This window comes from Sinocyclocheilus anshuiensis, unplaced genomic scaffold, assembly GCF_001515605.1.
Source record: "Sinocyclocheilus anshuiensis isolate Anshui unplaced genomic scaffold, SAMN03320099.WGS_v1.1 scaffold263, whole genome shotgun sequence".
Classification (NCBI taxonomy): Eukaryota; Metazoa; Chordata; class Actinopteri; order Cypriniformes; family Cyprinidae; genus Sinocyclocheilus; species Sinocyclocheilus anshuiensis.
This window is the reverse complement of record NW_015549593.1, coordinates 1,182,091-1,196,375: the sequence shown is the minus strand read 5'-3', so window position 1 is coordinate 1,196,375 and position 14,285 is coordinate 1,182,091. Positions and strand designations below refer to the sequence as shown.

General features: G+C 38.1%; 1 protein-coding gene across 1 annotated transcript in view; it reads left to right on the top strand.

The window, feature by feature from the left end:
- Positions 1-14,268, top strand: part of LOC107658256 (zinc finger, MYM-type 2) — a 29,615-nt gene extending 15,347 nt beyond the window's left edge. The window contains 20 exon segments of the mRNA XM_016446740.1: positions 3,296-3,508; positions 4,027-4,174; positions 4,472-4,587; positions 4,752-4,836; positions 5,657-5,694; positions 6,466-6,616; positions 6,837-7,009; positions 7,319-7,484; positions 7,567-7,598; positions 7,725-7,854; positions 7,947-8,074; positions 8,452-8,614; positions 8,906-9,040; positions 9,242-9,351; positions 9,522-9,711; positions 10,043-10,173; positions 11,760-11,874; positions 12,116-12,358; positions 12,595-12,730; positions 13,563-14,268. Of these exon segments, the coding sequence (XP_016302226.1) occupies positions 3,296-3,508; positions 4,027-4,174; positions 4,472-4,587; positions 4,752-4,836; positions 5,657-5,694; positions 6,466-6,616; positions 6,837-7,009; positions 7,319-7,484; positions 7,567-7,598; positions 7,725-7,854; positions 7,947-8,074; positions 8,452-8,614; positions 8,906-9,040; positions 9,242-9,351; positions 9,522-9,711; positions 10,043-10,173; positions 11,760-11,874; positions 12,116-12,358; positions 12,595-12,730; positions 13,563-13,749 (2,790 nt within the window). The 3' untranslated portion in view covers positions 13,750-14,268.
- The last annotated feature ends 17 nt before the right edge of the window (positions 14,269-14,285 follow it).

The following is a 14,285-nucleotide window of genomic DNA, read 5'->3' as shown; positions in this document are numbered from 1 at the left end:
CGTTTGCCATGAGAAGTGTTCCACAAAACAGCTATGGTTTGCAGACAGTTATAAGCGTTGATGTGACAAATACATCTTTCGAATATACTGTGTGAACTCATTGCCCCGTTAGCTCGGAGAGCTTTATTTTCCCTCCTCAATAAGTTTTGTCAGTTGTTTTGTTTATTGGTCTAATTCTTGTTTCTTGGGTTGCATTGGTTAGTCACTCAATTAATTCTCTTGTGCTTCGTTCCCCACTTCTGAATTATGTTGTATTGATAAGGAGTTATCACAAAGTAAGTCTGTTTAGTTGCGCTATCTTACAATCCATATATAGTAAATGTAAGTTAAATTGTCGGCGATGTAAACGGTTAAAACTTGGAGTGGCGATGAGGTCTTAATGTATGGAAAGAGTCTTAAAAAAGTTCTTAAAAGGTATTAAATTTAGCTCCATGATTCCTGTATATACCCTGTCAGAGATCGCTGATTGCGCTGCACACACACACAAACTTGTTGTCAAAGCTTCCCCATGATTTTCATTAATAAAATAGCCTAGATACTAGATCGCTACATTATATTCCCCAGACCCCAGCAACGAGGTGATAAAATCGCCGTTTTTGAAATAATTGTTTGTACAGACAGACACAGCACACAGGTACGCACAACTGTCATCTCTCTCTCTCTCTCTCTCTCTCTCTCTCTCGCTCTCAAACGATTGATCAATAATTAATTGAAATACATGCTATAATTCATTCAAATAAATGTGATCTTACCGCACTATTTCATCTCTGTGTCTGATTTGAAGCGGGCAGAATGCTAGAGCTAACGTGCCGTAACTGACGAAAATAACTGTCATTTTTACCCATTCGGTCAAATATTGTCTGCAAAGTAACTTGGCAAATGACCATGGAATAAGCGGGATAATCAACGGCTAGCCGTGCATTAAAGGATTTTAAATGCACTTTGCGTCGGGCGGTTCTTTGCCTCCACGTCATGCATTTAAATTCCGTTAATGCACGGCTAGCCGTTGATTTTCCCTTACATATTCTACTATTCATAGGTTTGGGGTCAGTAATTTTTTAGAAGAAATTACAGTAAACTGACAATAAAGACATTTATAATGTCAAAAATATATCTTTTTATTTAACTTTCTATTCATTAAAAAAAAATGAAAGTGACTGATCATTTAGACCACTCAAACCCCGCCCATGCATGCTCATCTGTCTCCACTGTTGAGTGCAATGCCCACATCTCAAAATCCAATAAACAACCAAGAGTTTGTGCTTTTTTCTTTTTTTTTTTTTTTTACAATGTCAAAAAGTAATATGTCTGTACACTCTAATTTACTAATCCCGCTCAGAAAGCATTGATCATAAATAATAAATTGTTACGTAGTAAAGCCTAATTAATACTGATACTAGTGAATTAATTAATTATACTATGGTGAAGGCTTTCTTTCATATTATTTATATGAATTTAAAATAATGATGACTAGTGTGACACAGTGTTAATTTCGTCAACGAGGACGAAAAATATTCGTTAACGAACATTTTTTCTGTTACTAAGACGAGACGTTGACGAGCTAAAACTAATATCTGATGATAAAAACTGATGAAGTTTATGCCGCGTCTTCGTTAACAAGACGAGACGGGACTATAATATTATTTAAGGACTACCGGACATTCAAAATACATCCTATAGGTTACTGTCTTGTCCTTCAAAATGTGCGTCCCTGTCATTGGATTGCAATCGGATAAGGGGCGTTTGCATATCTAGTCTCAGTATGGCAGCCGCAGTGGATGGATAGACTACCAAAACAAAGAAAGAAAAGAAAATCTGAATTCTGAATCAGCTATGATCGGCGCATCACTAATTAAAATACTAAGTAAAATGCCTCAAATTTGAAGCACAATCTGGGATGTCTTTTTCTATCAATTCTTCAATAGGTAGATCTTATCTTTCATAAAGGCCGAGGTCAGGGATCTTGGGCCTAAAAAGGTTGGTGACCACTGGTGTAGAGTATCTCACGTAAATATAGTCGGTTATGGATTAAGTGAAACAGGACATGCATGTCTTCCGTCTTAAAGGAACAGCATTCCTAATTAAGTACCTATCCTTGTCATTAATGTTAACCAACAAAAGATGTTAAATAAATGTACAAATGTTAAGTAAATCTACTGTATCTGAAAAATGAGTTTAATTTGTATCTCTTTCGTATTTGTCTTATTGTGCTGCTTTTTCAAAATTTATAAATTATATATATTATCTATATTATACAGTGGTGTGAAAAAGTGTTGGCCCCCTTATGATCTGAAACATTAACGTGTGACAAACATGCAAAAAAATAAGAAATCAGGAAGGGGGCCAACACTTTTTCACACCACTGTATATGAACAACTTTAATTTTTATAAGTTGCTCCCTTTTCACTACTGTTAAAGGGATAGTTCACCCAAAAATTAAAATTGTAATTTATTCAAGTTTTTCCAAATTCAGTCCTTGATTCAAATTTCTCATAAGCTTAATTGATTTGGTCTAAAGAGAGAATAATGACAATTTTTGTTTGAAAACTACGTATAAAATAGCTACCAAAATAAATGTTGGTAACTGCAGTTTGACTAAAATAATGACTAAAAGTTGACAAAAATGCAATGACATTTCGTCGACTAAAACTATGAAAGACTCAAATGACTAAAATGTGACTAAGACTATTAAGCATTTTCGTCTCAAGATAAAGACTAAGACTAAATCAAAAGTGCCTGTCAAAATTAACACTGGTGTGACACAATAGAGCTAGATTATTCCCATTAAGGTCAGCTAGGTTGTATACACTGCAAGTGATGCAATCTGCTTTAGGGAGTTTTAATCCTTCAGGCATTGTTCATAAATTTGTGGTTTTGATTGCATTAGAGCCTGTGCGCCCAAATAATTTTTGCTCACAGTAGAGCACTGGAATCTTGCCTTTGAATGTGCTGCCCATGAGGGAGAATGCTCAGAATCAGCACACATATTCAGTGCATATGTAATACGAGTTCATTGCACCTGGATGAAAAACCCAAGTACTGTCATTTTCACCCACCTTTCATTGTTGTCCGTTGTAGAATATCATTTTAGAGCACTATCAAGCCTCCGGCCTTGTAGCCATGGTTACTGCCATCCTTGACTGTATTTATGGTGTATCCATGGTGATCACCTTGGAAACAGGAGCAAAGAACCATTACACCAATTTAGTAGTAAATTTTATAACGTTATGCTTATCTATTGCTGTTGAATGAGCAATGCATTATTTTGATGTATGTCTTTTTGTATCTTCTCCAGATTCGACATGAGGTGAGCTTTAAGAATGTGACCCACAAGATCTGCAGTGACACATGCTTTAATCGTTACCGTATGGCTAACGGGCTCATCATGAACTGCTGCGAACAGTGTGGGAACTACTTGCCTAGTAGTGCAACAGCGAACCACTTTTTACTCATCGATGGTCAGCAGAAACGTTTTTGCTGTCAAAATTGCATCAGGGACTATAAACAGGTCAGTGTTTAAGTTGTTTGGAATTTCTTCTTTAAAAAATCACTAATTTAATTCAGTTCAGTCTTTGACTGTCTGATATTCCAATCAGAAGCACTGCAAAGTCAAGCTGTAAGGTTCACATCCCACAGTGATGTCTGTCCTGTTAGCATGTCCATCCAATTTTGTTTTATTAAAAAACTTTAATAATGATATTATTACAAAATAAAAAATGTAAAACTAAAGAAATACTACTATTATAATACTATTATAATATAATAATTCCAATTTTCTTCATTTTCAACTTTGTACTCAAATGCTTGTTATAAGTGACCTAAACTCAGAGCAGAGATGAACGCAGTAAATGAACACAGTGGCGCGCATCACTCTGGAAAACACAGCACATATATTTAATTAAATCGCAGCCTTTGTTATTTGCACTAAGCCATTACACCATTTCGGTTTTGTTTTGAATCATAGTTTGATTAATCTAGTTTTGATGATGTTTTTAGTGATTACTCTCAATTATTCTTTTACCACAGACTCATGGGAAGATAGTGCAGTGTAGTGGCTGTAAGGTGATGTGCAGATCATTTGATGCCACTCAGTGTATTGGGTCAAATGGAGCCATGGAGTCTTACTGCACCACAGCCTGTATGACCAAGAGCAAATTCGCAGCTGCTGCACAGAGTGAGTAGATAATCACAACCTGAAGCTGATGCTGTCACTGTCACTCCACAGGTGCCGTACGGCCTACATTTGTGTTCTCCTAATGCCTAAGTTTGATGTGGTTTCATAACATGTTGAATATGCAAAATGTTGTCCTTATTTGTTCTGCAGTATATATAATGCTAATATTAGCTCCTTTCACAGGCAGGCAATTTGATTTCTACTAGATGTGTACCTACTACAAAGAGATTTGAGGTCAGAAGAACTGAGTATCTGTTATAAATGTCAGGTCATGTTTGATCTTGTTTGTATTTGTAGATTCTGAGCCCTCATGCCACTTCTGTAAGAGAAATGCATTACCTCAGTACCAGACAACTCTACCTGAAGGGAAGGTTTTGAGCTTCTGCAGTTCACAATGCGTCACCAAGTTCCAGGTACTTCAGATGCCTTTTAAGCTTGTGTTATATCTGACATGTCTGTAGAACCTTGAGTACAAGAATGCAAGCTAGTATATGCGTCATTAAATGTTAGGAATGTCCATGTCTAAGTACAAAATGGTAATGCTCTGCTGGTGACTTTATCCAAATGTCACTTGCAGAATGCCACCATCCAGACATCAGCCAATGGGCAATTACCTGCTTCAGCTTCTGAGAACATCCAGCTGAAATGTAACTACTGTCCAATAAAACATAAGGTTGGACAAATAAAACATTTCATAGGGCCCTAAACGTAATATTTGTTAAACTTTTAATAAATTGATGTTAAATTGTTTAAGTTTCATGAATTTAATAAATTTGACATGCTTTTTGATTAATAAAATGTAATTTAACCACTAAAAAGGAGTCCAGAAAAATAAAATAAAATACTGAATAAAATACACGTATTCGTATTGAACCGTTAGGTACGCATTACAAACCAAATGATTCGTTGGACTAATCCTATTTCATTTGGAAAATAAAATAAAGTGTATGAAATATAATGTTCTCAGGGCCACTGCACTCAACAAGGCAGCCCAAATGACGTTAACAGCCTCCAAAGAAAAACACACTACTCCAGTCAGGCATAAACTGGACTAGATCAGAAGGGAACCAACTCTCTTCAGAAAATTTCGATGGCATTTTCATTTTATCTGATAATGCAGCATCCATGAGCTCAATGCTGCTTTGTGTACAGCCGTTACCGGGGAAACCACTGTTACTACCGCTCCAGAAGCGCCTCCTGCTGGCAGAGAATGAGCCCGTCTCCAGAAGCATGTTTTGTTGTTGCTCAATCTTTTTGTTTTCTGCAGCAACTCTGAGCACTTTTCATATTCTTTATCCTGGCTGAAGCACTTTTGTTTCAATCTATAAGAATAATCAGCCTATGTTATAGTTTAAAGTTAAATATATTAATAATATTAAGGTGACCCTGAGAGTCTTTTACATTTATTTGACAATGATTTCACATTTTGTTTGTTTGTATGAAGGCTAAATACAAATAAAAGGTGAACATTAATTTATTTGTACAGTTTTTTCCTAAAATATATAGTTTTATAGGAAGAGGTTTCATAGACTTGGCAAATTAATTTTTCAGAAGTTAGTAGGTACAGACATCTGTTGTGGGCATTCTTGGCAGTTTGAGGCTTTTTAAAATATTGTTCCTATCAATATCAGAATTATGGAACTAGAGGAAAACAAGGAGATAAACTCACTCTACAAACTATCCCCGCAGCATTTAGGCAGTCTTTTTTTAAAATATTGTTCCTATCAATATCAGAATTATGGAACTAGAGGAAAACAAGGAGATAAACTCACTCTACAAACTATCCCCGCAGCATTTAGGCAGTTTTTTTCAACTGATTCAAACAGGGCAAAACAAATCACCGTAACAAATCATGATTAAAAATTTGTACAAATCAAGGAAATTTCTCTGGCATTTCTTTTTGTTGTATTGAAAATGTACTGAACCGTGACACCACTGTATCGTATCATATCGAACCGAACCAGGAATTGTATGAACCGTTACACCCCTAGTAAGTACTAATGTTCTGTAGCATACACCGAGTACTTGTGATCGTGAATCTCAAAATTGAAAGTAAAAAGCGAGCTAGCACACATTCAAAAGCGAATTCAATACCCTGCATATTAATAGCGGCTCCCTGATGCCGCAGTTTATATACAGTACAATTAATTACCCAATTACATAATTGTGAGCGAAAGCATTGAAATATATTTTTTCCTCCCATCTCGTATTTATTAGTACACGTCATTTCCTTTCCGAACACGGTATTCGGATTTGGGCACATCCCTAGTCATTATATCTGATCTCTACAGGATAAGGTGTATCAGTTCTGCAGTAAGACCTGTTGTGAGGACTACAAGAAGCTCCACTGCATAGTGACGTTCTGCGAGTACTGTCAGGAAGAGAAGACTCTGCATGAGACTGTGAAGTTCTCCGGGGTGAAGAGGCCCTTTTGTAGTGAAGGTAATTTTTCTGTTACATTCAAATTTCTTGCCTTGTTTAACCGCATATTGTCCTGTGATGAAATCTACTGCTGTTCACATCATGACATGTTATGATTTTGTCTTTAGGGTATGAGGACAATGTCCTAGTGAATTTGACATTTGATCTATTAAGCTATTTGCAACATTTATCCATCATGAAAGGAGTGATATTTCAGTTTTTGTTTTTGTTCACTTTACAGGCTGTAAGTTACTGTTCAAACAGGATTTCGCCAGGCGTCTGGGCCTGAAGTGTGTCACTTGCAACCACTGCACCCAGATGTGTAAGAAATCTGTCACCAAAGAGATAGATGGAGTCAGCAGGGACTTCTGCAGTGAGACGTGTGCTAAAAAGTTTCATGACTGGTACTACAAGGTAAACTGGTCTTCTTAGCCGATTTGATCATTCCTAACTTTGGGATCATGTGATCAAGCCCTGGTGGTGCTGCTTGTTCACAGACCAAAGGGGTGGCAGGGGACTGACATATCGCATTGAGCAGACATCTAAAAAAAATGACATCCTCTAGATTAAAAAACACCCATTAAATGTACGACTATTATGAGGGATTAATTCATATCTTATCAAAGATCCTACAAATGTAATTATTTCTATTGTAAATTACCAGTTATAATCATCTGTGCTGCAGTACTTTGAAATCCCTGTACTCTTTGCTGTGTCCACTAGGCGGCGCGCTGCGACTGCTGTAAGGTACAGGGGAACCTGATGGAGTCTGTGCAGTGGCGTGCAGAGATGAAGCATTTCTGTGACCAGCAGTGTCTTTTGCGCTTCTACTGCCAACAAAACGAACCCAACATGGCCACACAGAAAGGCCCAGAAAACACAGTTTTAGGTACAGTTTAAAACCTCCTGGAAATGTGCATGTCTGAATCATGCGGTCATGTTAAAAATGAAATCCTTTGGTCCATTTACAGGGTTTGGAGGAGCAACTCAAGCATCTAAGATGGTGAGGGTGCTGTCAGTTTTGACTGAATCATTGTTAAACACAAGAAGCCACAAACTGGCATGTTGCATAGTCGTTTAGATTGACTCTAGTATGTTCTTATTGTGACTGTTGCAGTCGTTTACTCAGGGGCCTGTATCGTATACTGGGGGAGGGATCCTGAAGGATGTGAAGAATAAAGCTGTGCTCTGTAAGCCCCTCACCATGACCAAGGCCACCTACTGCAAACCCCACATGCAGAGCAAACCACTGCAGACAGGTGAGCACCATCTCTTCTGTGACCATGCAGATGCACAAACTTTTTCTGGGAAAGCTGGAGGTTTATGTGCTTCTGTCTTTGCTTCTCCTTAGATGAGGCATGTGTGGAGGGCTCAGGAAAAGAGTATGTTCCTGTTCCAGTCCCTGTTCCCGTTTACATCCCAGTACCCATGAACCTCTATGCTCAGGCCACGCCCACTCCTATTGCAATACCTGTACCGGTAAGACTTCCTCACAGAATGAAAGTGTCACATTGTTTTTAATTACAATAAATTTATATACATGTATTTTCAGTAAGGTTTTATTAGTCAGACTCCTCATCCAGTTGAAAATACAGTACAATTCGTAGTCGAGTCCATTTGTGAAAATGCTTCATATGGTGCATGTAATATTATTTTATTAATTCATTTATTTTAAGTTATTTAAATTAATAAAATGTATAAAACAAAAATGTTTTATTATCATTTATATATCATTTTCTCTGTTGTCTATTTATTTTACTCAGACATGAGAATGGTCTGAATATACATTATGGCAGCATGCCTTACCTCATGGAAATGACCCTCATTGCCTCTGTGGCTCGTCCTGGTTGTTTCAGGTGCCTGTGCCAGTGTTTCTACCAACCACGTGGCAGAACGCTGAGCAAATTGTAAAGACCATCAATGAGCTCAAAGCCAAAGTCCCCTCTGACCCTCTGGAAGCTGATCTAATAGCAATGGCTGAAGTGATTGCACAAGAAGATGAGAAACCCAAATGCTCAAGTAAGAACATGTTAGGAGCCGTCTGACAGACTGAAGCAGGACTCTGCTTGAGTTTGTAACATCACTGCCTTCACCTCAGCAATTGGCTACTGTTGGTTCTCATTTCTCAGATTTTTGACACTCTCTAGTGTCAATTCTACACTTCTCCCCTCAAAAGCCTGTCATTCCTCTCCATTCACACTGCAACACTTTAAAATGACACTGTATGTTTGGTGTGTCTTCTTGAACCTGTTTTGAAAAACCCATCAAGGCAACATTCCTAGATCCAAAACCCCTTTTCTCTTTTTCTAGACCTCAAATGTGAAAAGAACAGTAGAGAAGTGAAGATGGAAGGTGTAAAACATGAAAATGGCAGCGGCAGCTCAGAAGAGGAGGAAGAAGACAAGTATGAACCAGATTTGGACCTGGAGAAGGACCTGCCCCTAGGTACAGTAGCACCAAATGAACACATGGTATTGTGAAAGATTATTGATCTTTTAAGGTTAATATTTCCTTTTTTCAATCTTGATGATGCCTGCATTAAATAGTAAAAGTATATTTGTCTGTTAATCTCTGTTAATATATAATCACTGTTTCCAAACAACATAATTATACATAGTAAAGATGTGTTGCTCTGGTCTGTTTCAGCATCAGAGCCCGTCATGGTTGAGCATCTGGATACAGACACACTCTTCTCATTGCCTCCAGTCCTGTCTGAGGAGAAAGAGAAGACGCCTCGGCCCAGAACCAGGAGGAGGGTAATGAACACATCTACCCCAGTAGCACTGCATCCAGTGCTGTCCTGTGATTAGAAATCCATTTGCTGTTCACATGCTGATGTGTCATGATTGCTGAGGTTCTATATGAGGCTTGTGGTGTTAACAATGACTGTGTGTATGCTGATGTTTCTGACCTACTGTTGTTGCAGGGCCAGAAGAGGCAGGCAGTAGAGGAAGGGTCTTCGTCCTCGTTATCCTCGTCACCAACAGTAGAGTCCTCATCAGCAGACAGCACTTTCCCCTTGATCTCCAGATACGGCTTAAATGCGTGGAGGAGATGGGCCACATCTGAAGCCTCACCATCCAGCCAGTCCAAAGGAAAAGAGAGCCAGATACAAGGTGTTAGTTAGTCTTGAATGATCTTCTCACTAACATAAACATATTCAAGCTTGGATGGTTTTTTGAGAGGCTTTTGTTTGGTTTAAATGTGCTCAATGATTATAACTTCTCTGCTGTTCACATTCTGAAAAAGTTTTGTTGATCACTTTGAGTTATGAGGGCACTTTTTTTTCCATCCAAATTGATCATAGAATAATATTGTAAAACTTACCTTATGTCATGTTTGTGTATAGAAGTGTCTTACAAAATCCTCAAGATAATCTTAAAATGTCTCTCTATGCTGTACTAATGTTGCTCGAGGGTTTTTTTTTTGTGTGTGTCTGTTAAACAGTTAGTCTCCTGTCCCTGAGCCCAGCCGAGCTGAATCAGTCTTTATCTCGCTTTGTCAAAGAGGTGCGTCGACCCAACGGGGAGAGCTATACTCCAGACAGCCTCCTTTACCTCTGTCTCAGTATCCAGAAGGTGAGACTGTCCACAGCCTTGTGCGCATGATTGCTGTCCATTAAAGCTGTAAATGAGGATCCTTATACTAAATTTTGCACTTTATTAAACCTGTGCATTTAATATAAATGAATGCAGCGTTTATGGAAACCCAATATTCACCCATAAAAATTCATATCTGCAGGCTTTTCTCCAGAGTAGGGCTATACAGTTAATTCAAATTAATTCAGAATTATGATGCCTTTCCAATTTTATATACAGATGAGTATCATATGCTTGAATTTTGTTATTCGTTTTATAGTACATCTTTACATCAAATTGAGGATGCATCGATATTAAAATTCAGGACAATATCGATAAGCAGATGATAATTTGTTACGTCAGATAACCGATAAATAGCTGATTATAAAAATCAGTACTGTTTTGTCAAAATAATGTAAAAATAAAACACTAAAAACTGCAATCAATAATTTTCAATAATAAACCGTACTACTAAAACTATACTATATTTAAGAATCACAACATTACATTACAGTATGAAAAATTATATATATGTATATGTAATTTATTAAAAGGATTAAAGGTGCACTAAGCAAATTTTGCCAAACGATGTTGATATTTGAAAGCACCAAAACAAACACGCCCATACCCCAACAGGACCTCGCCCCTATTTTAATAATTCCACCCCACACGTACGAACACAACCCTGGCAGCAACGATGGCAGAATGGGCCATATTCAAGCAAAAGCCAACACAGGTTAGTTGTGTAAAACAAAGCAAAATCAACGTAACACCTATCAAGAAGAAACAAAGCAACGTCGACGTCCGATTCCAGGTCTTCCCATTCCTTGCGTTCTCTCCACCGCTGGAAAGCTGCTCCAATATTTACGCGGGTCCTCTTGCCTGATTGTATCCCTTCTTTTTAATGTTTTGTTCCTCCGAAATCTTCCTCTCTTTTTTTTTTATCTGCCATCTCTCGTTGTCTATAGTCGATCTGCTAATATCCGTCCTGTGCACTCACTGAGCGCTCTCTTCTCCCTATCATTACTAGACACGTCCCTTACTGCTGATTGGCAGTGAGTGTTTTGGGACTCGGTCCGACACAGTGGTCAAAAGCGTATTTCAAATATTGCTTAGTGCACCTTTAAATTAGTGATGTTAAAGATTAAATTTCAGTGAGTGTTCGATGATAAAGAATCTAAATGTAAAAAATAAGGGAAATAAGCATGCACAATTAAATATCCAATGACGATAACTAATAAAAGCTTCTAATATCGGCCCATAACCAATAAATTGGGCATCCCAACATCTTACTCCTAGTTCAACACTAAAGTTCCCACCCATTGAAAAGGAGAACTGAAGAGATTAAGTAGTTAAGCTGTATTTAAAACTAAACTCTGATGGAAACTAAGTCTAGTCTCGAGCACTCCTGGTCTAAGTAGTGTCCAGTGATTATATAATTTGCTGTTCACATCCTGAAAGCGTTGTTGATGCTTTTGCTATGAGGACACATCAGACTGCTCATTGAGACTGACTAGTCACCTTTTATTAAAAGCATGTGTCTTGCAAGGTGTTGTCATGTTTGTGTTTTAATTTTTGCTTCGTAGCATTTACAAGATAAAGGGAGGACAGATGACCTCTTTGGTGACCCACAGTACCACATGTTTGGGGAAGAACTGAACAAGCTCCTCACAGACTGGCAACCCAGTGTGCTTCCTGATGGTAAAAGCACTAATATGTTTGAAAGTGTGAATAGATGGTTGTAATGTGACTGTTGTTTTGAAATGTCCAGTGATTATAACTATTGCTGTTCACATTCTGAAGTGCTGTTGACTCAATCCAACTATGAGGACATTTCACATAAATCATCACTTAGTATATGGAGTCTTTCTGATTTTGAATGTTGTCTAATGTTATTGCTGATTATAAATATCAGTTTGTGACTGAGTGGTTTTCTGTTGAGGTTCTCGGTGGGGTCGGGTTGAAGAGCAGTATCTGTGGAGCAGCGGGCAGCTTGGGGAGCAGACGCCCTCTGTCCTGCTGAGATCTCTTCTCTATCTCAACACCAAATACTTTGTTCTCCGCACCACTGAACAGCACTTGCTCCTCTCGTTTGGAAATGTCTACGGCCCAAGCAGTTCCAAACCGCACAGCCACGAGACCACCGTCTGTATATGCATCCCCTCTATCTCACAGGAGCAGCACGGTGTGTTCATCTGAAGCATTATACATAGCATAATTCATACATTATAAATGTAATGTTAAGTTCTATTTTTGTATCTATTTTTTCATTAGTATTGCTATTATTCTGCAACCGATTTTTATTGTCAGTCTTTTTTTGTGTATAGTAATGCATTTCTGTTTGAGCTATTTGCTTGGGACTGTTTTGTCTTGTTTTGACTGTCTTGTACCCGATGATGAACCTTGTCTCTCCTTCCATAGAGCAATCAGGAAGTAAGAGGAGGCGTAGAGACGACTGTGACTCAAACTGTGAGGCGGACAGTGGTTCAGGAGGATCTGCTCACTGTCCTGTTAGAAAGCATGAGTGCCGACTGTATGAGCTTTATCTTTCGAAGTGGTGAGTCATATATAACAGCATAACAATTTCTTGTTTTGTCTTTTGAAGAACTTCATGTATAAGAGGTTTGCAGATCCCCTGGCCAAAAACCAGCACTATTGTGGTGGGAAAGCGCAACCCAAGACCATGATTAGCTAGTTTAAGTTGCTTTAAACTAAGCAGTGTCCAGTGATTATAACATTTGCTGTTCACATCCTGAAACATGGTGTTGACACTTGTACTATGAGGACACATAAAACTGACTGTAAAGAGTGGTGCCTGTAATATTTCATAATTTGACTTTTTTTTGTTTTGTTTTTTTTGCTTGTTTTTTTTTAATTAAATGCACCTTTGGTGAGCATCAGAAACTTCTTTCAAAACTTAAAAAATCTTACTGACCCAAAACTTTTCAATGGTAGTGTAGATCTAATTATTATGCAGTGAAGATCATAATATCTTTAACTTTATATTGTAAAATTTCTCAATTTTTTTTTTTATAATTATGTATTTAATTTGTCTTATCAGTAGATTTTGTATATTTAGTTGTTGCCCAGTTGCTCATTTTACATTTAGATTATTTTGTAATAACACCTTTAAATGTAATCCTTAGCCAATCTCAAAATGAATATCTATTTTTCATACTGTACATGTGGTGATTCCTACATTTACTTTTAAAGCTATTGATTTTAGTTTTGTGTGTTTTTTTTTTTTGTTTGTTTTGTTTTTTTATCTACCATTAAAAATAATTGTCTTTTTGGTATCAGCCGGATTTGGATTTAATGTCGCTGAATCTCTATTTCTGTTAAATGGACCCTATGGATATATGGCATCATCTCTCTTCCTCTCTTTTCAGCCCAGAGTCTGTGAGACAGAGGACAGATTTTTTGTACATGAAGCCAGAGGTCTCTGCTTCCTCGGACAGTCCGCTGTGGTTCAGCTCGACACCTCTAGAGAAGAGCGCTCTGGCTAGGCTCCTGACTCGAGTGCTGCTTGTCAGAGATATCTATAAGGACAACCAGCACGAAGAGGAGGGAGTCTAGAGGCCGATGCACTGAAGACTTCTTACTATGCTGTCATGACACCCTGTGCATCACCAATGAGCTGCTTTCCACGTCACACCCTGTCACTCTCCCTTTAAACACTGATCCCAATACTGCTAAGAGCTGATGTCAGGATGGATATTGCTGGGATTATGCTGATTAGATCAGTCTTCCCAAAGACTCTGACCCTGAGGAGTTGAGGTTTTCTCCAGACACGTAACCTACAGGATGCTGCTTTCTTCCTCCTCCTTTTCAGTTTGTTGGAAACTTTGGTTCATGTAGCATTACTTGTGAGGCCGCTGTGGTCTGAAAATGTTTTTAGTGTAGTCTGTTAGCAGACAGAAGACAGGAACTTTGGTCCTGTGAGAAAAGTAATGGAGTCAAGGAGAATGTTTTTTCTTTCTTCCTGCCCAACAAAGCCTTCTAAAGATGAAATTTATTTATTACTGTTGATTGTCTGTTAAAGAGAGAGTCCAAGATTTTTTAACAGCAGGGCTGGGTGTGTGTGTGTGTGTGTGTGTGTGTGTGTGTGTGTG